General features: G+C 49.3%; 7 protein-coding genes across 7 annotated transcripts; 3 read left to right on the forward strand and 4 right to left on the reverse strand.

Moving 5' to 3' along the window:
* Positions 1–966: 966 nt before the first annotated feature.
* BP5553_09045 (ARM repeat-containing protein) lies at positions 967–3,369 on the forward strand (the record flags this gene model as incomplete). The annotated part of the gene is made up of 1 exon (XM_032017668.1): positions 967–3,369. One exon carries the CDS (start codon positions 967–969, stop codon positions 3,367–3,369), a length of 2,403 nt encoding a protein of 800 aa, XP_031866311.1.
* A 994-nt stretch (positions 3,370–4,363) lies between these two features.
* BP5553_09046 (uncharacterized protein) lies at positions 4,364–7,732 on the reverse strand (the record flags this gene model as incomplete). The annotated part of the gene is made up of 12 exons (XM_032017669.1): positions 4,364–4,632; positions 4,681–4,833; positions 4,883–5,033; positions 5,083–5,402; positions 5,453–6,038; positions 6,090–6,230; positions 6,286–6,566; positions 6,621–6,888; positions 6,940–7,088; positions 7,135–7,325; positions 7,374–7,504; positions 7,556–7,732. 12 exons carry the CDS (start codon positions 7,730–7,732, stop codon positions 4,364–4,366), a joined length of 2,817 nt encoding a protein of 938 aa, XP_031866312.1.
* Positions 7,733–8,229: 497 nt separating this feature from the next.
* On the reverse strand, positions 8,230–9,742 carry BP5553_09047 (uncharacterized protein; the record flags this gene model as incomplete). The annotated part of the gene is made up of 4 exons (XM_032017670.1): positions 8,230–8,235; positions 8,319–8,515; positions 8,998–9,336; positions 9,688–9,742. 4 exons carry the CDS (start codon positions 9,740–9,742, stop codon positions 8,230–8,232), a joined length of 597 nt encoding a protein of 198 aa, XP_031866313.1.
* Positions 9,743–10,170: 428 nt separating this feature from the next.
* Positions 10,171–13,672, reverse strand: BP5553_09048 (Uncharacterized protein; the record flags this gene model as incomplete). The annotated part of the gene is made up of 4 exons (XM_032017671.1): positions 10,171–11,264; positions 11,311–12,334; positions 12,385–12,816; positions 12,869–13,672. The coding sequence occupies 4 exons, from the start codon at positions 13,670–13,672 to the stop codon at positions 10,171–10,173; spliced, it is 3,354 nt and encodes a 1,117-aa protein (XP_031866314.1).
* Positions 13,673–14,237: 565 nt separating this feature from the next.
* BP5553_09049 (Histone chaperone) lies at positions 14,238–15,257 on the forward strand (the record flags this gene model as incomplete). The annotated part of the gene is made up of 4 exons (XM_032017672.1): positions 14,238–14,346; positions 14,399–14,438; positions 14,498–14,806; positions 14,858–15,257. The coding sequence occupies 4 exons, from the start codon at positions 14,238–14,240 to the stop codon at positions 15,255–15,257; spliced, it is 858 nt and encodes a 285-aa protein (XP_031866315.1).
* A 1,218-nt stretch (positions 15,258–16,475) lies between these two features.
* BP5553_09050 (uncharacterized protein) lies at positions 16,476–18,587 on the reverse strand (the record flags this gene model as incomplete). The annotated part of the gene is made up of 1 exon (XM_032017673.1): positions 16,476–18,587. The coding sequence occupies one exon, from the start codon at positions 18,585–18,587 to the stop codon at positions 16,476–16,478; it is 2,112 nt and encodes a 703-aa protein (XP_031866316.1).
* A 2,374-nt stretch (positions 18,588–20,961) lies between these two features.
* On the forward strand, positions 20,962–22,314 carry BP5553_09051 (uncharacterized protein; the record flags this gene model as incomplete). Its single annotated transcript, XM_032017674.1, has 1 exon — positions 20,962–22,314. The coding sequence occupies one exon, from the start codon at positions 20,962–20,964 to the stop codon at positions 22,312–22,314; it is 1,353 nt and encodes a 450-aa protein (XP_031866317.1).
* Positions 22,315–22,356: the final 42 nt, after the last annotated feature.

Here is a 22,356-nt window from a genome sequence, read left to right on the forward strand (position 1 = left end):
ATTCGACCTCAAACAACCCACCAACCCCACCAACAGTTCGCGTGAGTTCAAACCCTTCTATGGAGGTGGATGCGCAGAAATTGTACCGTATCAGTCATTGTGCTTGCATTCGGAAGCAAGTTGACTTTATCTAGCTCGTCGCCGAATTTAAATCTCCCAAGATGGTTCTAAAGCTGGTTGGTAATACGCCATGCACAGCACGAAAAATATAGAAATTTGCAAGGAAACAACTCAAATGGTAGCAGCTATGGCGTACCACGGCATACGAAGCTCTGCTGCCGTCAGGGGAAGCACTTCCAGTGCCATAGCACGCCAGATACGGATTGCTATGCTGAGCCTTGGTTTAGCACGAGTAGCGTTGTGTTTTGAACTGCGCGAGAAAACCTGCGAGATTATTGTCAGCTTAACCCCGACTCTTTCACAAAACCAACTCATCAATACATTAAGGGAATAAGTAGACGAATTATTGTAGATGATGTTACAAATGCTATACGTGCAAATATATATTAATTTTTTCTTAAGTATTGGGGGGGGGGGAGATACATTGCTCGTGGTAGCATTGCTAGCTAGGAGTTGTATGATAAGTACTAGGTACATTACAATGCCAGTATTAAGCAACTCAACCCTACTAAGTAATAATGCCGGAGTGTTGGAGAACACTAAGTTTTATTTCATCGCAAAGGCTGATATCCGCTGGCCGGGGGCAGTCTAAGATGGATCTTGGAATGAGAGAATCGGCCGGCCATAGACTGACAAATAGAGTTTCTGTAGGTACTTCTGGACTTCGTCTAAAAGGGGGGTGGTTCACGTGATGTGGGGTATCTAAATTCTGCCGCTGGAACTCTCACCGCCCGCGTCGAAAGGTACCAAAAAAGTTTCAACCAGGAAATATCAAATATCCCCCGAGCAATTTCGTGCACACAACACAACACAACACGACACCGCAACCCACTCGCAGACTTCACAATGCCCCGGGAAAACAAACACAGCCGAGGGCGGAGAAGCGAGAAAAAGGAGCAAAAGAGAAAAAGAGAAGATGGTGAAGACGAAACCAACGAGCCCAAAAGGCAGAAATCGCAGGACCCTGAAAATCTCCCCGAAGATGTAGATTTTATAGGTCTCGACAACTCTACTACCGCTCCTGAAGGCGGCCCTGGCGAGGGCACTGCTGGCACCGAGCGCCCATTCTATGGCATGCTGGAAGATGAAGAACAAGAATATTTCCGGCGGGCGGACGAGCTCCTCGAATTGAACGATTTCCCCTCGGCCGAAGAGCGGACTCTCTTCCTCGAGAATGTATACCGCGAGGCGGAATCCGAGGAATTGAAGCTCGCTTGTAGCCAGTCTTGTTCACGGTTGATGGAGAGATTGATACTGTTGAGCACTTCAGAGCAGAAGAAGAAGCTATATGAGAAGTTTGCGGGGAATTTTGCGCATCTGGTGCAGCATCGGTTTGCAAGCCATTGTTGCGAGACTCTGTTCATTCAATCTGCGCCAGTGGTTACAGAGGAGCTTGCGGGTGGACCGAAGAAGAAGAATGAGGAAGAAGATGAGGGCGAGGCCAACGCGTCAATGGAGAGTCTATTCCTTGCTACCTTGGATGAACTCGAAGGGCAAATGTCGTTCCTGTTGACGGATCGATTCGCGTCCCATACGCTCAGGGTTCTGCTGGTTATATTATCTGGACGGCCATTGGACCAATCATCGACCAACTCTCTGCTTCAAAGCAAGAAGAAAGAGAAGATTGCTATTGCCAACATGGACAATACCCCTTCAAAGGTTTCTTTGGGCAAGCGAGTGGTTCCCGAATCCTTCCAGTTCGCCGTCGAAAAGATAATATCGGACACCATCGCAACAATGGATCCTTCTTTTATCCGAGTCCTTGCCACACATCCCACAGGCAACCCGACATTACAACTGCTCCTCGAGCTGGAACTTACCAATCCTAACACTAAGAAAGGAAGCAACGCCGAACAGAAAACTATCATTTCAGCGCTTCTCCCCGACGATATAGGCACCGAAGGCTCCTCTTCCATCTTTATAAACGGCATTCTCTATGACCCTATAGGCTCTCGCCTCCTCGAAACAATCTGCTCACATGCCCCAGGCAAGTTGTTCAAACAGATCTACCGGACTACATTTAAAGAGCGGATTGCAAGTCTGGCACGAAATGAAATATCAAGCTACGCGGTAATTCGCGTACTCAACCGTCTGAGCAAGGAAGATCTGGAAGAAGCGGTGGAGAATATCACCCCACAAATTGCGGGATTGGTGGAGAGGTCACGGACTGTCATTATCAAAACTTTGCTTGAGAGATGCCACACCAGGAAATCCGAGAAGTCTGTGAAGTCCCTGACGGATGCTATTGCCTCGGCCTATGGCTCTGATCCCTCTACTCTTGCCCTGAAGATGTCGTGTATAGACGACATCGATGCCCTTACGAAAGCCATCATCTCTCCCCCCGCAGCCCCCGCCGAAGAGGTTGAAGCTGGAGATACCGACGAGAAAAAAGATGCAACGAGCAAAGCAAAGGCGCCGCAAACACCAGCAATCCCCAAACCAACACCCCAACAAACCCACGGCTCACTCTTAGCACAAAGCATGCTCGCCCTCCCCGGCGCGCCCTCCGCTCTCCTCCAAACGTCACTCCTGGCGCTCTCTCCATCTGTGCTCCTCACTCTAGCAATCTACAAACCAACCTCCCACATCCTCCAATCCGCCCTACAGGCAGCCGCAACCCCCCCAACCTTCCGGCGCAAACTGCTTAACGCTCTGCTCTTTTCCACAGTATCATCAACATCCGAGCAGGAGCAAGAACAGGCCCAGGATCCAGCCCTAACCCTCGCTCTCTCCGCAACCGGTTCTCACACACTCGACGCCATCCTCCTTAGCACAGCCTCAACATCCTCTCTGTTCACACTCACCGAACGCGTAGCTCAACGCCTAACAACCCACGAGTCCACATTGCGTGATTCATTCACCGGAAGAATCGTGTGGAGGAATTGGTTCATGGACCTGTTTAACCGCCGACGAGGGGATTGGGTGAACAAGATAAAAACGCACGCCGCCTCACTTGTCCCTCAACCGTCTACCTCTCGCTCCGAGAACACAGCAACCAAGAACGAAGGTGCAAAGCAAGGAAAGAAGGCGAAAAAGTCGGGATCTCAGATAGTTGATACTACCGAGGATTCATCGACGAAGCCAGCTAAATCAGCAATCCAACTCGCACGCGAGAAATTTGCTGCGAAGAAGCTTGCCCAGGGACCTTCTCAATTCAAACCAAAAGCTCCCAAGCAGAAGCAAGACAGCACAGATGCACTATCGGACCAGGGCAATATCCACCCAAGTCGGAAGATCGCCGCTGGTTAGGTCTGCGTTGTCTTCGAGTGGGTTTATGAACCCGTGGTAGACTGGACAAACTCGGATGCAGACATTCTTTCATGTCCCGTGGAACATGTTATTTCTCTCCGCTTAGCTAGCTCGACGTATCTTTGTAACGAATTCCATGAATATAATTCCGTCAAATATCTTTCCACTTGGGTGTATTCTATAATTCCCTGGTAGATGCAATATCATAATCCCCTTCCGCCAAGGATGTGTGGAGTTCTAACCAAGACCTGCCCGCTATGTATTAGCTGGGGGAAAATAGTGAGGACGTAGCGCGAAATGCCAATTGAATGTCGGACATAGGATGAATGGAGAGACGGATGGGTTATGTCGAAGAAGACATGGAATTAGAGAAATACGAGTCACTTTTAATTGATATGTTGCCTTATTTCTATATTCGAAGACGAAACACTTCAATCGTTGGACCTTCTCCTTCCCTAGAAATTACTCTCTAAGTCTTCTCCTACAACCGATTAAGTGTGGAGGAATTTCGAAGACATACAGTTTTGCTCAACTTAGAGAGCTGCTAAACGATGCCTTCGCTGAACTCGGGCACATTCTCTTTGTCCAAAACCTGCATATTTACCGACAAGGTCATCAAGTAAGAGACATGTAGTTAATTCATTTCATTGTCTCGCTAAAGCCAAGCCAACCCGTTGCTAGCATCGTTTCATTTCATCGCTGAACTTCTATTTAACGCCATTATGAATCATAATCTTCCATCACCAAGTCCTTGCGACTTCCGTGAACTCCTAAGTGTAGAATCGAAAAAAATACACAAGTCCGTAGCTCAAGACCCCCCCAAACTAACCCTTCCAAAGTCGGGGTCGGCACGAGGGAAGAGGTTGCTGACAGCCAGGTGTCAAAGATCAAAGTTGTAATAGTAAAACATGAAAGAAGTGAAAGTCATGACGGGGTAACGGAGGAATAGCAAGGGCTAAAACTCGTGTTGGGACCGTGTGATCGTGGAAGCTGCTTAAATGTACCACATGCCGGTGCGGATATTCTCAAGCAATTCTGGGTTGCTTTGCTGGTTTCCGAGTGGAACAAGAGGTCTGGCCTCGGATGACTTTACTGTATCATCCTTAGAAGCACGGGAGGGAGCCATACCAGCGGCCTTACGAACCACGGCATCCTGTCGGGCCTCCTCAAACTTCTGGCCGCCAGTGGGACCCTGTGAAGCTGGGGTAGATACATGGCAGCGGGCACGATTGGAGGCTAAGTGTGCGTAGTACACAGCAGGGTCTATAGTCTGTTAGTTTTGCTCGTTCATAACCTTAACCCGAAACTTACAGAGGGACACCGGGGTGGTCGATCTCATGTACTGGTAGCAGTGCTTGTAGACCATATTCTGGAAATCGTTGGGTGCAAGCTTGGCCTCGTCAAGAATGACATGGTAATGAACTGGTCTAGCGGTTCCTTGAATGGCCGAATGGGAAGACAAATCTAGCTTGGGTCAGTTTTCCTGATTCATTATCAGTGTTGGTGTACTTACAGAAGTCATATTCGAATGGATGGGTGACATCCTTCTCGACAAGAGTTCCTGGAAGGGGGTTGCTGTTCCGGTCCCCAGCTTGGTTGTCGCCTTCCTTTGGGAAAAATCGAATGTGGTGTCTCTTAGAGCATATGACAACAGTCCATTTGATCTGTATCACCGTCAGTGAGGCAATAAATTGCGCGGGCGTTGCTACTTACATTCTTTGAATCAGGGTACTTGAGAGCAATTGCAGCCTTCATGAAGCTAACCTCCTGGTCAAGAACATGACTATATTGACCCTCGGAAACGCCATCACGGAAGTAGTATATGTGTTCAGGAGCACGACGATGCTTCTTGACCCAATAATTGTAAAGGTCCATGAACATATGATCAATATTATACTTAGTGACCATCTCGACCCGGAAACCGTTCACTTGTACTGCTGCTGCGTATCGGCAGGCGAAATTGTCGAAAGACATGGTGATAGCAGCAGTAGAAGCCTCAGGGCTGCCCGGTGAAGGATGAGAAACATCAGCACCTAGAGGAATTAGCTTCATGATCCAGATGCTTAAAGTGCAAAAGACATACCAATAACCATAGTTGGTCTAGGGAAGGCAGGGGAATCAGGCTTAGGACCTGAGATGATCTTGCAAGTGGTCCCACCAAGTTTCGCATTGACCTTCATACAAAGGTTGGAGCAGTACTGTGGCTGAGCCTTTCTGACATGGACGATATTCATCATCTGTGAGACTAACCCGAAGCGGCACTCCAAGCCTCTCTTTAGGCGTTGGTACAAGAACGAGTCGCGAGTTGAAAGGATCAAGAACATGATTTGAGGGGCGGCCTGTACCTGATTACCAATAGTATAGCGAGCGGCGGCCATCGCATCTCCCAAATCCTGGCCATCAGGCTGAGGGATGATAACCGGATGCTTGTTCTTGATCTTGCCACCATGCCCAATATAGGTTTGGATAAAGACATTGATGAAGTTTTGAAGCGTAGGCGGATCACATGCCTTAACGCCCCCAACAATGAAAAAGCCCCATGAGTTAAGAGGTTCGGTGTTGCTAAGTAAGAACTTCTTGCCTCGAAGGTCCCAACGACCTTGGGTACCTGGGTTCAGCTTGGAACCGGCAAAGGCGATCTCCGGGTTCTGGAGAAGGCGCGCACTGGTCTAATTTTATGTTAGTACGTGGAGGCAATTAGATAGAGTATTAAAACTAACTGTTGTCATCTGAGGGTCGATCTTAATACCATAATGCTGGAGGCATGGGTCCTGTGACCATTTGAGCATGTTGATACCATTCTGGATGGCCTGGAGTCGCTCCCGAGGACGGGTGACGGCAAATTTAATCATACTAGATGTCTATCTCAATAGTTAGCAAAGGTCTGTCAAAAACCAAGTAAGGATGTTCATTTACCTGGTCGGGGTTGAGCTTGAAGACATATCTCTGATAGGGTTCTAGAATGCATGCCTCCATAGGAAACATTCCATCCCTAGCTGTAACCACCAAAGGGAGTTGCCAGTATTGAGTGTTGACATCGTATTTCTTCTTGAAGTAGTCATAAACGGAAATCTCGGTTTCGGTGTTTGTGGCCCTATCCTTCAATTTGAATGTGACGGTTTTGGCATTTGCACCTAGCTTCCCCAGCTTCTGCTCAAAGGTAAAACCCTTGATGGTATGGATCCGCTCACTGGCCCCTGTAAAGTTGAGTCAGATAATAGTATCGAAGAAGGGGTAAGAGAAATACTTACTAGTGTCGTTCTTCGCGTAATATTTAACTCTGAACTTCAGCTTGGCCATCTTGCGAAGGTCTTTGAAAGTATCGGAGTAAGTCAATCCTGCCTTGCTATTAACAGGCAAAAGCAGATCGCGGAAGACTTCATAAGATAGACCGCGGTTCTTATCCTTGCACATGTTGCGCGCAGCCTGATGAAGATCCTGGGGGATCCAGAAGCAACAGTTGGCAACATCCACATTCACGGCCAACCCGGTGCCCGAGCCACCAGAAGAAGGATTGGGCTAACAGACCGTTAATAAATTAAAGCCCAGAGAGATCGAAGTTACACTTACACTGCACAGGCGCATCGAAGAGTAGACTCCCTTCATAGCAACAATGACGTTATCGAGAAGTTGTGCCCCTCCACCTCTGGTAAAGAAGCTGCGCTTCACAGTTATATAGTGCTGGGATGGGAACTGGCGCATAGCATGATCGAGAAAGCCTGGAAAAAGTTAATAAAAGGATAGCAACAGCAGAGAGCGACTCACTAATGGCCTCCAGCAAAGTGCTCTCGAATGGAGCTTGGCGTGAAATGTAAGCATCGATAGCCGCCATACGAACGTTCTTGGTGTACTTGATGCTGAACATGCACTTGTCCTCCTTGCCTGGGCGAGGAGTACGGCCCTTTTCGGCATCAAGATTAACCTCAAATCGCTGCTCTGGAATCTTGACAGTATGCCTAGCAAGGTCAGAAGCCAGGTCTGAGTATGGTGAATATCATCCTTACCAAGCAAGCTTGTTGCCATCCCAAAGGAATGGTACACCTTTGCTAAGGGCCTTCAGTCGATCCTGCACCTGCTTGGAATCCCAAACAGCCTTCACCTTGCCCATCTTTTCATCACTGCCTCCAATAGTAACCTGTTTGCAGGTTAATATTTACAGAAAGCAGTACATGATATGGCAACTTACATCGTATTGATAGATGTCACGGTTCGGAAACTGAGTGACTTTGAACTGATTCACTCGGATTTGGATACCCTTGCCAGTGGTATTGAAGCCTGGGCGGGCTGGCAACTCGGAATCCTGAAACTTCCAAGTTGAGGTGTTAGTCTCCTTGTCATAGGTGCGAAAGTTAAACGGCTCCATGGTGAATGGTCGGAGTTAGAAAACGTGAAGGTGAGGAAGTAGGGAGGAAAGGTTGAAAAGCAGGGTGGTCTGAGAGCAGAGGAGGTTTGGGTATCAAGTCAAGCTTGATGGTAGATAAAGAGAATGATGTGATAGAATCTGTGTTGTTGTGGTGATGGTAGTCAAGGGGAGCTGTATGTATAGGATGGAGGAGTGTGTGTACGTGTGTTGGATGTGGATGTGTTGGTGTTTGTGTTTGTGTTGTGGTTTGGAGAAGGTGTGGAGCTGTGACGGGAACGCCTTTTATACTTCCTGAGGATGGGGCTACTGCCTTATGATGTGGTTGTTGCCTCAGTATATTTGCTGAGCATGGCGACAGCAACACGTTCGGACGACGGTGACAGTAGTTGGGGGGCCTCAGGAGCCAAAGAGCTCAGTGTAACTTTCCACTTGGAGCGAAGGCATGCTGAGATTGTGCCGAAGGGGGTCGGAGGTGGACATTTCCAGGCATTGCTGCGTCAAAACTTTACAGGAGGGACACCAACGATAAAAAAAAGCGCGCACGAGTAAAATGTAATAAAATGCAATTAAATGGAGCAAAACTTACAGTCTGACCCTCGAGGCGATATGCGTCTGGCGGCAACTCAATTCGGGAGTTGGTAATGACGCGGGGCTTCTCGCTCTGGGTCATCCTAGCAGGATCATATCCAAGACCGGGGCCGAACGGATTCTTGCCTGCCATGACGGAGAGGTGTGGACCGAAGGTGATAACCTGGCTAATTGCAGGGACTTTGAAGGTCAGCACTGGATCCACGTATGTGTACGTATTACATATACTTGGAGAAACCTAGCTGGGGTGTAAAGATCGAGGCAGAATACAGGGGGGATTGTAAGCTGTGGTTGTAGCCACGGATTGAGTATTGATGCAAGGGCAATGTGAAGAGGTGAAGAGAAGGAGGAGGAGGAGGAGGAGGAAGAGGAAGATGGGGAGGTGGTAGTGACTTACTATTGAGAAAGGTGATCGGATCGTAGACGACAATGTGGTTGAGGCTGAACCTTTGTTACCACCACCACAAACCTAGTGGCAAGCGTCAACGATGGTCAGAGAGTCCGTTTGTTCAATGGCTGAGTTCAATTGGCCTTGCTATAGATCAAGCAAGGTGAGATGAAAAGCAAGGAGACAAACGCGATGTAACGGGTACGCGCGTCTCAAACGGGGCATGCCGTTGAAATCATACAGAGGGGCCCGATCCACGATCAATTGATGATAGGAATGGAATACTTACTTCGGTATTTGTGATGGGGAATTGAAACTTGACGTGCGACTATTCTGAAGGAGGTAGAAAGGGTGTTGTGTGTTGTGTTGTGTGTTGTGGTAGAGGAGAGGTTGAAGAGGTTGAAGAGGTTGAAGAGGTTGAAGAGGTTGAGGAGGTTGAGGTTGAGATCGAGGTGTTGGAAGGAAGAGGGAGTAACGAGCGTTACCCGAAGCGGCAAAAAGGTAAACAAACCTTCTGTAGTGGCCGCACTTCCTGCTGGATCCCGATTGGGGGCAAGCGACAACGGCGATGGCGATGGCGACGTTGGATCACCTGGATGGGCTGGTGTCGGTGTGACGGCCAACACTGCTAAGTGATTTAGTATAAGCTGGTGATTACTGGGGAATGAGTTCTTTATTTTAGGAGCAGCTGCCCCGAAGTGTGCAGAACAGCCATGCTGTGGGATGAATGTAGGAAGGGAAACTGAGTAGGGAATCTTCACACATGTCTTTATTCGCTAGCTGATCAGTAGATCTGTCTTCCCACAGAGGGGGGGTAGCCGTGGGCGATAGGAATGCCCTGGAGTCACTTGCAACCATCATTGTTTTGTTACAGTATGAGATATCTGAGCTAAGCATACAGCGCAAGCACAGAGCTGAAGCCTAAGCGCTGAAGACTAACAGCTGCATGCCAGCAAGCTCACTGGAAGTAGGAACATACACGTAGATGAAAGAATGGAGAGCGAGATGGGAGAAAACCAGTACGCACGAGCCATTACTGGAAGTTTGCAGTCAAAGAGTCCATTGCTGTTTGTTGATCATCGCATTTAAAATTATCAACTCCTATGATACACCCATATTGGAAGAGGCATCTAACGCTTTCCTGTTTTCATATGGACCAATTACCGCCGAAACGCCGTGCTGTGATGTGAAGATGGATATGACTGAGCTGTAAGTTCCTCGTGCACACTGTGATATATCCGCCCTGTCCTAACAAGGATTTATGCTGGATATCAAGAGAAAAAGAGAGAAACGACCAGGAGGGACGACCAATATCGAATCCGAGGGGTAATTATGGTCTCCGTACCTGCATTCCACCATGCCATTTGTAGCTTCCGAAATTTTCAAGGTACGATGAATGATAACGTTTGTTGATTTATAAAACAGCTGAGGAAGAATCGAGCCGGAGGTTGCCCAACGTCAATTACCGAGCGTAAGAGTAACCTGGCGCAAACTGGTCAGCTTGATAATACCAAGTATGGGCAGGCGACAGAAAAGGACCTTGAGTTTGCCAGTTACCAGTGCCAGGAGCACCGCCAATACCCGACTGATAATAACCCGAACCACTGGAGTCTGGTCTAGGAGGAAGTCCTTGCGGGGCAATACCCTGGGGCGGTGGCCTTAAGTAGGAATCACCTCCGTGAGTTACGGCTGGGCCTGGGGCACTGCCATAAGCGCCGTAAGAGCCTTGGCTTTGCCAAGAATGAGCGTCTGCAGTGCGCCTGTCATCTTGACCGGCATAATTATATGAAGTCTGGTCTCGGGGACGGGGAGGCTCGGTGTAACTCGTGGAAGGCCTACCATCATATCGCTGCGGTTGGGGCTGGTCCCGCAAAGATTTCCAGGTGCTGTAGTCAGGAACATGCGTCTGGCTCAGCAATCGGACCATGGCCTCGGCATTGAATTTTGTGGATGTGTAGAGATCAGCCCGTGGGATGATGCTGAGAAGGAATGTGATGTCTCGCGGAACCACAAATGGCGGTGCATTCGATTGCCAGGTGGGAGTTCCATGCTGCTGAAGCCGCTTCTGCTGGTCCAACCGTCTTCCTGCAGCGCCTTTCAGAGGAGATTCCCCTCGAGCAAGCTTACGGGGCCGATTGAGGTCTTCAAGGTCCTCTAGGGGAAAGGGGCGTTTTGGAGAATTGATGGCTGGCTGGTACTGCGGTCGGGGGCTGTTTTCCTGAACAAACTGTGGCCGGGGACTGTTCTGCACCGAAGTATGCTGTTCAATTGAGGGCATGAGGCCAGTTTTCGGCCGCATTTGGGTGGCGGGCGACACGATGGGGCGGACAGCAGTGGGATCGAAGCCCTCTGCACTATATCGCGAGGCAAACCGTAGAAGCTTTGGATCATCGGGGAACAGTTCGGCCATTCGCTGCTCCAACTTTCGTATTTGAGATAATTCGCCATATTTTGATTCGTATTTGTGAAAATAAGAGTACAAAGGCTTGGCTTTCGAAACGAGCTGGGGCTTTTGGATTAGGCGGCTGACAGCTGTCTCAAAGGCGACACGAGCATCTATATATTGTTAGCGTAATAGCTAAATTTTTGGAAATGGGCTTACTTGTAGTGTCACCAATTGATAACAGGTGCTTTAAATATTCCAAAATGAATATCTCATCCTCCGGGAACAGCTTAGCACCTCGTTCAAAAATCTTCGTGCCAGCGGGATCCTTATAGACATGGTGTTCAATCAACGCACTAGCGACATAGACATCACTAGTAATCTTGCCACGAGCACGGGCATCTGCAAAGATTTGTCTGGAACCACCAACTGCATCCTTCACAGCACCTTTGCCTTGAATCCGACGCATAGCCCGCATCAGGGCAATCCAAGCAAAAGAAATAGTTCGAGACAGAAGCTGCGCTTGGCTTGCATAGCCCTGTTGAATTGCCCTCGTTTTGTTGGCTTTATCAACCTCTCTAACCGCCTTTTCGGTTTCATCCTCGTCATCCTCGTCATCCTCTGCCTTACTGATGATTGCACTGATCGACGCATCAAGCGCAGTGGATTCTTCGAGTTTTGCCAAATCTCGAGCTTCTCGCACTTTCAGTTGCTTGATCAAATCGTAGAGAGTGTCGAGGAGTTTATCGTAAGGGCCACGCACAATGGCGCCCTGATCAGCCGAGTTCTTCCCAGCCTCCTCGGTAGCCAAGGTGGTTTCAAGACGATCCGCCTTTTTAAATGCGAGCAGGCAGCTTTCGGGGTTTGCAGAGATGCCATCATTCAGAAACGTGTCCCCTTCCTTGTCTAGCCCATTGCTATAGCACCATTCTGCTGCATCGACCCATAGCTCGGGCCAGAAACGCAACGCCATAATCGCTTGCTTGAGCACATATAGAACGCGCTGTTTGTATGCCTCCATCTCGTCAGCTTTCAGAACGAGGGGATCTTCTTGCTCCCATGATATCCATTTCTTCCACAATTCAACCTGCTGAAGATACTCATGTTCTCCGTCAAAGCCGTGCGCGGGGGGCAGCTTGGGCAGAGTCGTTCTGATCAAACCTCGGTTGACATTCTCCAACGCAGTATTGGCACTTCGTGCGGACATGTACCCTGGAGATTTCTCTTGTAGAAATTTGCGGCCCTAAAATAGGCGTTAGGACATACTCTGAGATAGATAATGGGTTAATTTACCGTCATCTTATTCAGACCCATCTCAAACTGGTCATAGTCTTTCCATAAGTTGTTCACGCTGGACATAGGAACACAAATGGCACGCTGATATGCTTTTCGTAACTGGTCCATCTTCTGCTGATCTTGCCAACTACTGCCACCGATCTGGCCAGGCGCGCTACGGATGAATTGTACGTATTCCTGCCATATCTTGCCAGAATCTCGATCCATGCCAATATTGGACAAAACAAATTCATATGATTGAGATATTGTTGCCCGTGCGTTGCCCGTGACGTCGTTCGTCAGGTCGTTCACCCGCCGGATATAATTCAGATAGACCGACCAAAGTTGGACATTAGGGACAGTCAATAATGACTTGCCGAATATTTGTTCAGCAGCGCTCCGGTTCTCATTGTCCAGCTCCATTTCGATCCATGCGACCCATACTTCCGCCTAATTGAAGTCAGCAAAGCAGTATGATATAGAAGGGTGTGGAGGTGCTCACCGCTTGAGGAAAGACTGCAAAGAACCGCTCATAGACTGCTCGAGCATCGTCCAGCTTGTTTCGCTTGCGATGCTCACTGATAAGAGACAACCATGCATCCAAGTCCCCTCGTGGATCCTCCTTGATTCTGTCTTCAAGTATACCTGTTTTGTCATTTGGAAGGCGGGCTTTTGGGACAGACGCTGCTGCTTGAGCAGCTGGACCTGCTGATGTAAGTACCTGAGTTCCAGGGGCTTGCACAGTGGGTAGTCCAGCGGAACTGGGATTCACAAAAGGGATATTTGCTGAATTTGCAGCGTCCCTCGAATCATCTTGATTCTCCGCAGGACTTTGTAAGTCTCGCTGGGTGACGGATGTCTGCAATGGGGAAGGGGTGCGCTTAGGGGTGCTAGATGCAGGTGGTTGAAGCAGGTTGGTTGAATTCTGTGCTGGTGTCGATGTATCGGTATCCTCATCCGATTCATCCGCTATGAAACCCCCGACTGTCTTCCGCTTGCGCATTGATGACTGCGAGCTTGACCTAGAAGCCTCGCCAGCAGTAACAGCGATCGCGGGGCTTGGTATAACAGAAGATGGATCATATTCGCCACCATCAGAAAGATTATCAGCGCTTGAAGGAGATAAAGCACGAAGAACTTGATCATCTGCAGCAACTTCTTTTTTGACTTCTTGGTTGTTATGCTCAGTATTTGAAGGTAGATCGGCCTCTTCGACCCCATTTGCTCCGCTATTCTCCCAAGCCACACTCTCTTGTCCCGCCTGCAGCTGATGCAAGAGAGCTATCTCTGCGTCCTCCTCCGCCATCGTAAGGATCGCTGTGAAGACAAGCTGTTTGCGATAGGAAAGGTGATTCGGCTTTGCGGTTGGAAAACGGCTGCGCGCGCTGTTAGCAAGTGGTGTCGCGAGGTATGGTGGGATGGTGGGATGTGATAGACCTCAATCGCGGATGAGCAATAGAGACTCTGCCGTCGATGTGTGCAGTGCAGAGTCTACGGAAGTATGTGTGGAATGAGGGTGCGGAAACTTGGATGGATGGGCACTCGAGGCACTTGGAGAGTGATGTTGTCAGTGTTTGCGGCGAACAATAGCGCGCTAGTGTGTCAGGTCACGTGGGTCGGACCGTACTGCAGCCTGAGGCCGGAACAGGCGTTAAAATCGCGTTCCCCACGGAAGTTTCGCAGCCCATTAACGCGACCCAACCGCGTCGCCTGAGAAACGGAAGTCCCTCGAACCTCTTCCCCCATCCAGCTACTTTCCTCTACTTGAACAACATCTCCACTCAAAAACAACCTCGAAATACCTATCGATACTACAGCAAGTCCTTCAAATATCACATCCAGTATACCGGGCTATAAATCTAGGCGTCGAGATGTCGGTCGTTTCTCTACTGGGCGTCAACGTCCTCAACAACCCAGCCAAATTCGGCGACTCTTATCAGTTTGAGATTACCTTCGAGTGCTTGGAGACTTTGCAGAAAGGTACGTCGATATGCGATAATGGTATTCTGCTTTCTGACATTCCTTGCTTTAGATCTCGAATGGAAACTGACCTACGTTGGATCTGCTACGTCGTAAGTCCCCCCTTTACACCGACGTTCCCTAGGTTCCCAGCTGAGCTGAGCGCCCGCAGCGATGAACACGACCAAGAGCTCGATACTCTTCTCGTCGGCCCAATTCCCGTCGGGGTGAACAAGTTTATCTTCGAGGCCGACCCGCCCAACACGTCACGGATCCCAGACGCTGAAATCCTCGGTGTTACCGTCATCCTTCTTACGTGCGCCTATGACAGCCGAGAATTTGTGCGCGTTGGATACTACGTCAACAACGAATATGACTCTGATGAGCTCAATGCTGATCCCCCACCAAAGCCCATCTTGGAGAAAGTCCGCCGGAATATACTTGCTGAGAAGCCTAGGGTGACTCGATTTGCCATTAAATGGTTGGTTCGCTCATTTACACTTATCTGAGTCGTCTATTAACGTGCGTATAGGGACTCCGATGCCTCTGCCCCCGCCGAGTTCCCGCCTGACCAGCCTGAGGCTGACCTGGTTGCTGATGGCGAAGAATATGGCGCGGAAGAGGCCGAGGAAGAGGAGGAGGAAGAGCTTGTAGAAGGGGCGGAAGCTGCAGCCGACCCTGATGCTATGGTTCAAGACTCCGAGATGGCTGTGGCTGATGTCGACCCAGCTACCGCTGCTGATGACGATGAGGATGCTGGCAGCGAGGATCTGGAAGCCGAGAGCAGCGGTAGTGAGGACGAGGAACTTGAGGAAGAGGAAGATGCTGAGGGAGATGGTGATGAGGCCATGGAGGTGGATGGCGGCGAGAAGCCAAACGGTGCGGGTGACGCCGTTGGACACCAGCACGCTGATGCCGTCATGGCTCATTGATTTTCTGATACCCATCCGATACACCCGTTTGTTTAGATTTCGGCATGAAGAGGGGATGTTGATAAACTCGGCTACACGTACACTTTACTTTGCATTATATGAAAAATGAAATACGAGGTATATGATCTCCTCCTGCTAGCGGTGAGGTTATTTTTTCGCGAGCCGGTATACTTCCCCATGGGTCTTTCCCCGGGCGAGTGAAAGTCAAGAACCAAAATGCCACCGCCAAGCATGTGTATACTATATTGTATATCCTTACGGTCTTATCTCTCATCAGAGCGAGTCTAGAAATACGAGAAGGTAGGCGAAGGTGGCGGTGCTGAACTGCTAAATCGGTCAATCTGCGAATGTAATCGAGGGACGCTTCGATGGGAGGACTTCCAAGAATAACGTACTGACCTTTTCTATGGCTCGAAATCTCGCCAAGGATCTCAAGCTGGCCGACAAGGTCCACGAGGTTGCCAAACTCAGAGGCGTTTGGCCTGCTGGATCCGCGCCCATTTTAATACGGTAGCTTGCGGTGAAATTATGCCTATTCCCGGGGCCACAGCTGCCGAGCACGTTGAAGTGAACTGAAAAGTGATCAGCTGTCTGTAGATGAGAAGGAGCAGCTTGGGAGTATCCTCATGCCGTTCCCTGTCTCTGGAGGGAGACAAGTTGTTTGGATGGAGCCTGAGCTTCGGAAGTTTGGGCCCAGATTACTTTTATCCACTGTGCAACCACCCACGCTACAGGGCATTTCAGCGTACCCTTCGCTCAATTTATAGGGTGCCTTAGAGGGTTATGTACATAGTAGTGCCCGTACATTTCCAAGGCCTGTGCGGGGGATTAACCGCCACAATCACACGAGTAGGCTGGGATTAAGATGACCTAGTATATTTTTAATATAGATTCTAAACTTTAAGTGTCTAGCATCTTGGTTGTATTGATATCTAAAGTAGTACGAAGTACGAAGTAAGTACAGTCCCTATAGTGCTATTCAGTGGATGTGAGTAAAGTCACGTGTCAAGCTGTTGCCCAGCCCAGCGCGGGCACGAGTACGAGTACGACGCCGCCCACATCCAGGCTCGTCGTCGTCGCCAAACTCTCGATGCATTTGTTCATCCTCCATGGAACATCACTTGCAAATGCTTGTCCAAAAGGTAAACACTCCTCGATATTCTGCATTTTAAGCTACTTTATACAATCCTGACCTTTCTCTAAGACTAACTGTGCGTCCTACTTTACGAGTACAGTTACCACAGTCACCTGGCTTGACGTCGCTCCACTCCAGCCCCCTTGCAACATCTCGCCCTCATCAGCTAGGAAGCCCGGGTTTGATTCAAATCGAGGATCCGTCCAAAAGGCACGTTCGTCATTGCTCTTTATCATTTGGCGAACAGTCTTTGGCAATTTATGGCCTCCGATATAATGGACCACGCTCCGTACCGCCCCAATGATGGACACAAGGGCATAAAGTTGCTTGTAGAAGGGATAGGTCAAACACCCCCAAAATCCAGGTTGCAAGTCAGGTCGTCTCCTCGCGCTAATATATTTGAATGCCATGAGTGGCAGAATTGAGACGAGGCTGAGGAGTAGAGCTTGTCGCCAGAATGCTAAGTTTGATCCCATTGTCACGAGCACAGGGACCCGGACCCAGTCCACCACAACCGTGGCGATCGCATAGCAATGAATGAACTTTTGAGCCAGTATTCCTTGGATTGTGGTCTGGCCATTGAAGGAGAGAAACAACCTTCCAGCAAAGGCTAACAGACGACCGTGCCGGCCCATTTCCCACGAGTTTTTACGCTGCTGCCACCAGTTCAGACCAGGGCCAATGAGCGTAGTGGGAACTTCGGTTTCTAGTACAATTCGAGAATCAAATGCAATTCTTTTCTTCATCTTTTGCATCGAGAGGCCTGTGTTCACGTCCTCGGCAATGAAGTCGAGAGAGTGGTAATTGCTGATCAGGTCAATTAGAGTGTTGCGTTCGCAGAACCAACCAGCACCGTGGGGATACAAGACTCCGCAGAGCCGGGATTCCGCCAGCTTACTGAGCCCAGACATCTTATATTCACAATCCTGCCATGCCACCATGAAAAGTGGCGAGCGACCGTGAGCATCGATGGCGCGAAGGGGAAAAGCAACACCTTTTGTTAGATTGTCAATTTTATCAATCGGAGCGCGGAAATTGGCGGGTATGGAGACGTCGTCGTCAACTGTCATGATGAACTCGTAGTCCTTGGCTGCCAACGCCCCAACAAGCTGTGCTGCGTTTTTACTACCGATTGGCGACCAGATATACACAATGTCCGGATGTTGCTGTCGCATAAAGTCACGGAAATCGTCCGGAGGGTATTTTGTCCGCCCATTATCGACGATAAAGATGTCTTGCGGCCTAAAGTGAGGATACGCAGACTTGAGAACCTTCTTCATGGCTTCCCGGTCGCTATTATGGCATGGGATTACGAGCGCAGTGCGGTGATCGGTGATTTTCTCCAAAATGCTCGGGTCGTCCTCTTCATCTGTTCCGGGACCGCTTGGCAAAGCTCCTGATCCGGATTCAAGTTTTGCAACTCTAGCAACGAGGAGGACGATTGAGATCATCAGTGGCTCAAGACCAATGACAATAACTAGTATAGGCAGCATGTTTTTTCTTGTGATTTCCATAGATTCTTCTATCCAGTGGAAATAATGCTCCGAGACAACGACGCCGGCGATGGCACATCCCACAAGGAGAAGTACCGTGTATTTCCAAAGGCCGAAAGGATACACCAACTCCCGAAAATCAAACATTTCGAAGACAGTTTTGGGATCGATATGCCTGAAAATGGCATCCCTCACAGCTCGGAAAAACGACTTTGTTCGAGTCCCCGGAGTTGGGGATTTTTTTGTACTCAAGAGAACGAAATCTCCACTCCCAGATTGTGAGCGAGGAGTGCCGGCGAGTGTCGGGCTCGACCAGCCACTATGTTGCGGCAAGATCCTTTCTTGGGAGCGATATTTTTGCCATAAACGTCGATGGAGGGGCACTGGACGCTGTAGCCCGACCGTACCAAGAGTTTCGGAACCTTCTGAATAAATGGAAGGCGCCGGAGAACCACACCAAGAATTCTCAGCGCCCTTGTTACTCGCATGAAATGTTGACTTGTGCCCGTGTAGTAGCGCTGATGCTGGCGAGATGGGCATCGAACAAGATTGTGGGATTATTGGTGTAATGATTTCTGATTTTACCGAAACTTCTTCAAAGGGCGAAATGGACGGATTCTTTTGGGCGTCATATTGTGGAACGAATGTGATTGTTTGATCATTATTATTTTTTGAGCTTGAACCATTGGCTGGGGTCGACATTATCGCAGTTGTCGGGAGGGGAAGTCTAAGTCTAAGCCTGGGCTTTATCAACTCTCGTTCTCTCTTCTAGGTATAGCATGACTTACCAACACCTTTCAAAACGAGCGGAGAGAAGTCTAAAAGTCGGAAAATGGAGACATTAGTTAGGTGAAGAGAAGTATTCAAAAACGGTTGTTTTTTTCGTATCAGAAGACATTGTTCTCACGAACGTCCCGAACATCATGAACACTCGGGAGGGGATAATGCGCATGTTGGATGGTTTACTCGTACTAGCAGCTGAAGCTCAGAACGGCGGACCCTTTTTCGGACATTCCCATTTCGTTTGTTTTTAACGCATGCACTTCATAGATGCGTGGCTTTGCTAGTCGCTGTGAACCGCCACCGGGACTCGTGGTTCGGAACGGCCCAGGCGTCGTGTATTTGGATATTTCGCATTTCTGCACATTGTATCCGTATGGCGCAAGCGTTAGGGGGCCTAGGCTCCCGATGTTCAACCGGCTGCCATTATGGCGCCTTTTAGTCTGGGGATGGAGGAGTGCTCCGGTGTTGTAGAGGATGGGCGTTCGTGGTGCTGGCAGCCCGATAGTCTGTCTGTAAATAGAACTGTTTGTTAGTGCGGGCGACCATACGCGATAGGATCGTCGACTCTCCCTTCAAGTCCACCACCTGAATTGGCGAGCGGAAATTGCCCAGGCGGCGAATTTGCACCATGATGCCTGTCCAAATCGGGGTTTATGGTTGATCTGGATCCCAAGATGATGGTACGATGCGAGCGAGGCGTACTCGTATGTGGCTAGCCCTTCAGCTTGCCTCTGGCGTTTCCAGGGACTCGGGAGCCGGGAGATCGATCGTTCCTCGCCAAGGAGTGCTGTCGCCGTAGAATGGACTCATGGAGGGAAGCCCTGGAGGGCACGAAAAGCAACGCAACTGATCAGCAATGCACACGTTTCACAAGGGGGCGGTTTCCGTGGGCGATTGGAGGCATGGCCGAGGTCTGTCTCGGTACAGTAGGGGTCCTAAGGTCCAAAGTTCCTTTCGGATCCCCTGCGTCAATATTCAGCCGCAGCCCAGTCGGGACATGATCCCCCCTTTTACATCCCGACTATGACTATTATTATTGACAATCTTGCGATGCTGCTCAGCCCTACTCGAGGCTACAATAGTGCCGATTTTCTTTTCCGTCGCCATGGCCAAGCGGCCCAAGCCACGTGTGGCGGGCACCAGCAGTAGAGTACTCGTACGTGGATTGCCTGGCTGTTTATTCGTGTTTCTCAAGTTTTAAGCATCGAATCCCAACACAACATACAGAGGTAAAGACCGCGTGGGGAATTAAGATGCAGCTGAGCATGTGGTATCGTGTTCTTGCATGCCCCAGTCCGAGGTCTCGGTCTAGAGCATGCCAGGTTTCCGTGTTGGCTGTTCACGTCGATAGTTGCAGTCCCTACGTACGGGTACTCTGCTGCGTACGGGCGCTCCTTCAGTCACATCGTGATATCATCTGGACCGTTCCTATGCGACCTGATGATATCGACTAGTTGCCTTTCGATCCCGCAAGTTTCAATCAATTGCATAGGGTACAGGTGCCTCTTACAGACTAAGGCGTCATGTTCCAGAGCTTCGGAGGGGGCTTTCTGAGGATATCAGAAAAACAAACACGCAACACGGCTAAATTAGAAATTGGAATACGTGGCACGGATTGTAATCGTCATCACCAGATTTGCCGTGGTCAGCACCACGACTTTCAATAGTACTTGCCAGTGGCGTTTGCTGTGGTGGGGATAGCCTTGCGACAGCGCACCTTAATACTGAAATACTTAGAGCCATTGCTTGGGGGGATGTTCTCGCCTTCGCCTCCCCCATGCCTAGACCCAAACCCATTCATAACGCGACTATCTCGATATCAATGCGTTTTTGGGGCAGAGACGTGCCCTCCCGTCTCAACGGATAGTTGCTGAAAATTCGGATTTCATGTGGACGCCCGGGATGCTATTTGGTAGTTACAAGAGCATTCGACGGCAACTGCCGATATTCCTTTTTCGAGAGGCCTGAATTCTAGGCCCAATATGGCACAACAAGCCCGAGAGCACACGGCCAGAAGGAACTATTTCCAAAATAAGCGTTCTGATAATCGATTTTAGTGAGAGTCTGTGAGACAAGAATATTGCCGTTGAAACCTGACAACCTCAGCCGCCCTAGGAATTTAGCGCTCACGAAGGGAGTTACTTGGGATGGGCAGGTATATACTGACTATAGGAGAGTCGCATGTTGCTTGGAAGATAGAGCCTTCACTGATATATATTGCCAGGTGCAACCAAAACTTTTGCATAGATAATTTGTTGCATGTTATACTCCATACTTGCATAGCAGCTACTCGATGGCAGAGTTTTTGAGGTCTGGTTTATCAAGTCCGAGATCATCAACAGAGTCAACATCCAGTTCCAGCTCGCCGGTCAGTACTCCTGCCACCAGGTCATCTACTCTGTTCGACACCGAGCCAGTTCTTTCTTTTGCTTCTCAGGCTCAATATGAAGAATATACTCTGGTAGTCGGCGGATTGGGCTACATTGGAAGCCATACCACATGGGAGCTTTTGAAGGAAGGATTTAATGTCATCATAATCGACAGCTTAGACAACTCCTACCGTGGCGTTTTGGATAATCTCCACACCCTCGTCAATGAGCACTTCAAGACCAGCTGCACAAAACCTTCAATCGAATTCTATGAGGCCGACTACCGAGATCAGCAAACACTCCGGCTTATTCTCAATAAATACTCTAGACCATCAAAGTCACGGATAGAACCTCTGGGTATAGAGACCAATGCCAACATACCTCGATCGAGTATTACCGGGGTGATCCACTTCGCCGCATACAAGGCTGTCGGCGAAAGCATAAAATACCCTCTCAAATACTACTCAAACAATGTCGGAGGTCTGGTTGACTTTTGCGGCGTCCTTAGCGACTTCAACATTAAGCGATTGATCTTCTCCTCGTCTGCCGCAGTCTATGGTAACTTGGAGGCAGAACACAGCCTTCGAATACGGGAAGAGAGGTGCACCCACGAAAGGACATCATACGTCGACTCCCAGGGACAAGAAAGGACAAGTCTAGGCGGTAGCACTGGCATTACGAACCCCTACGGCCGCACCAAATGGATGTGCGAAGCCATACTCAACGATCTGGCAACTGCAGACCCAAAATGGACCATTTTTGCACTCAGATACTTCAATCCTGTCGGCTGTGACGCCTCGGGCATGCTGAGTGAGAGCCCCCGTGGCAATCCTCAAAACCTATTACCAAGCGTCGTGAACGTCATGACTGGAAAATCACCTTTCCTCAATATCTACGGCACGGACTGGGAGACAAATGACGGCACCGCTGTACGTGATTTTATCCATATCACTGACCTTGCACGAGGCCATGTCGCCGCGCTGCGTGCAGCTGCCGCTCCTCACAGTCAATATAGATTCAGAGCCCTGAATCTTGGGACCGGGGAAGGGCACTCTGTTTTGGAAGTTGTAGCCGCCATGGAAAAGGCATCTGGGAGACAGATACCATTAAAGAAAGTCAGGCGTAGAGAGGGAGACGTTGCGAAGTGTGTGGCAGATCCTTCAAGAGCAGAATCAGAGCTATCTTACAGGGCAGAGAAGTCGCTTGCTACTGCTTGCGAGGATATCTGTCGAGTCTTACACATTATACAAGGCGCGGCAGGTTTGGCAGAATGTTAAGAAATAGCGCTTCTATAATTTTATCTTTATAACTAGATCCAT

This window comes from Venustampulla echinocandica, assembly GCF_003357145.1.
Source record: "Venustampulla echinocandica strain BP 5553 chromosome Unknown scaffold_9, whole genome shotgun sequence".
NCBI lineage: Eukaryota > Fungi > Ascomycota > Leotiomycetes > Helotiales > Pleuroascaceae > Venustampulla > Venustampulla echinocandica.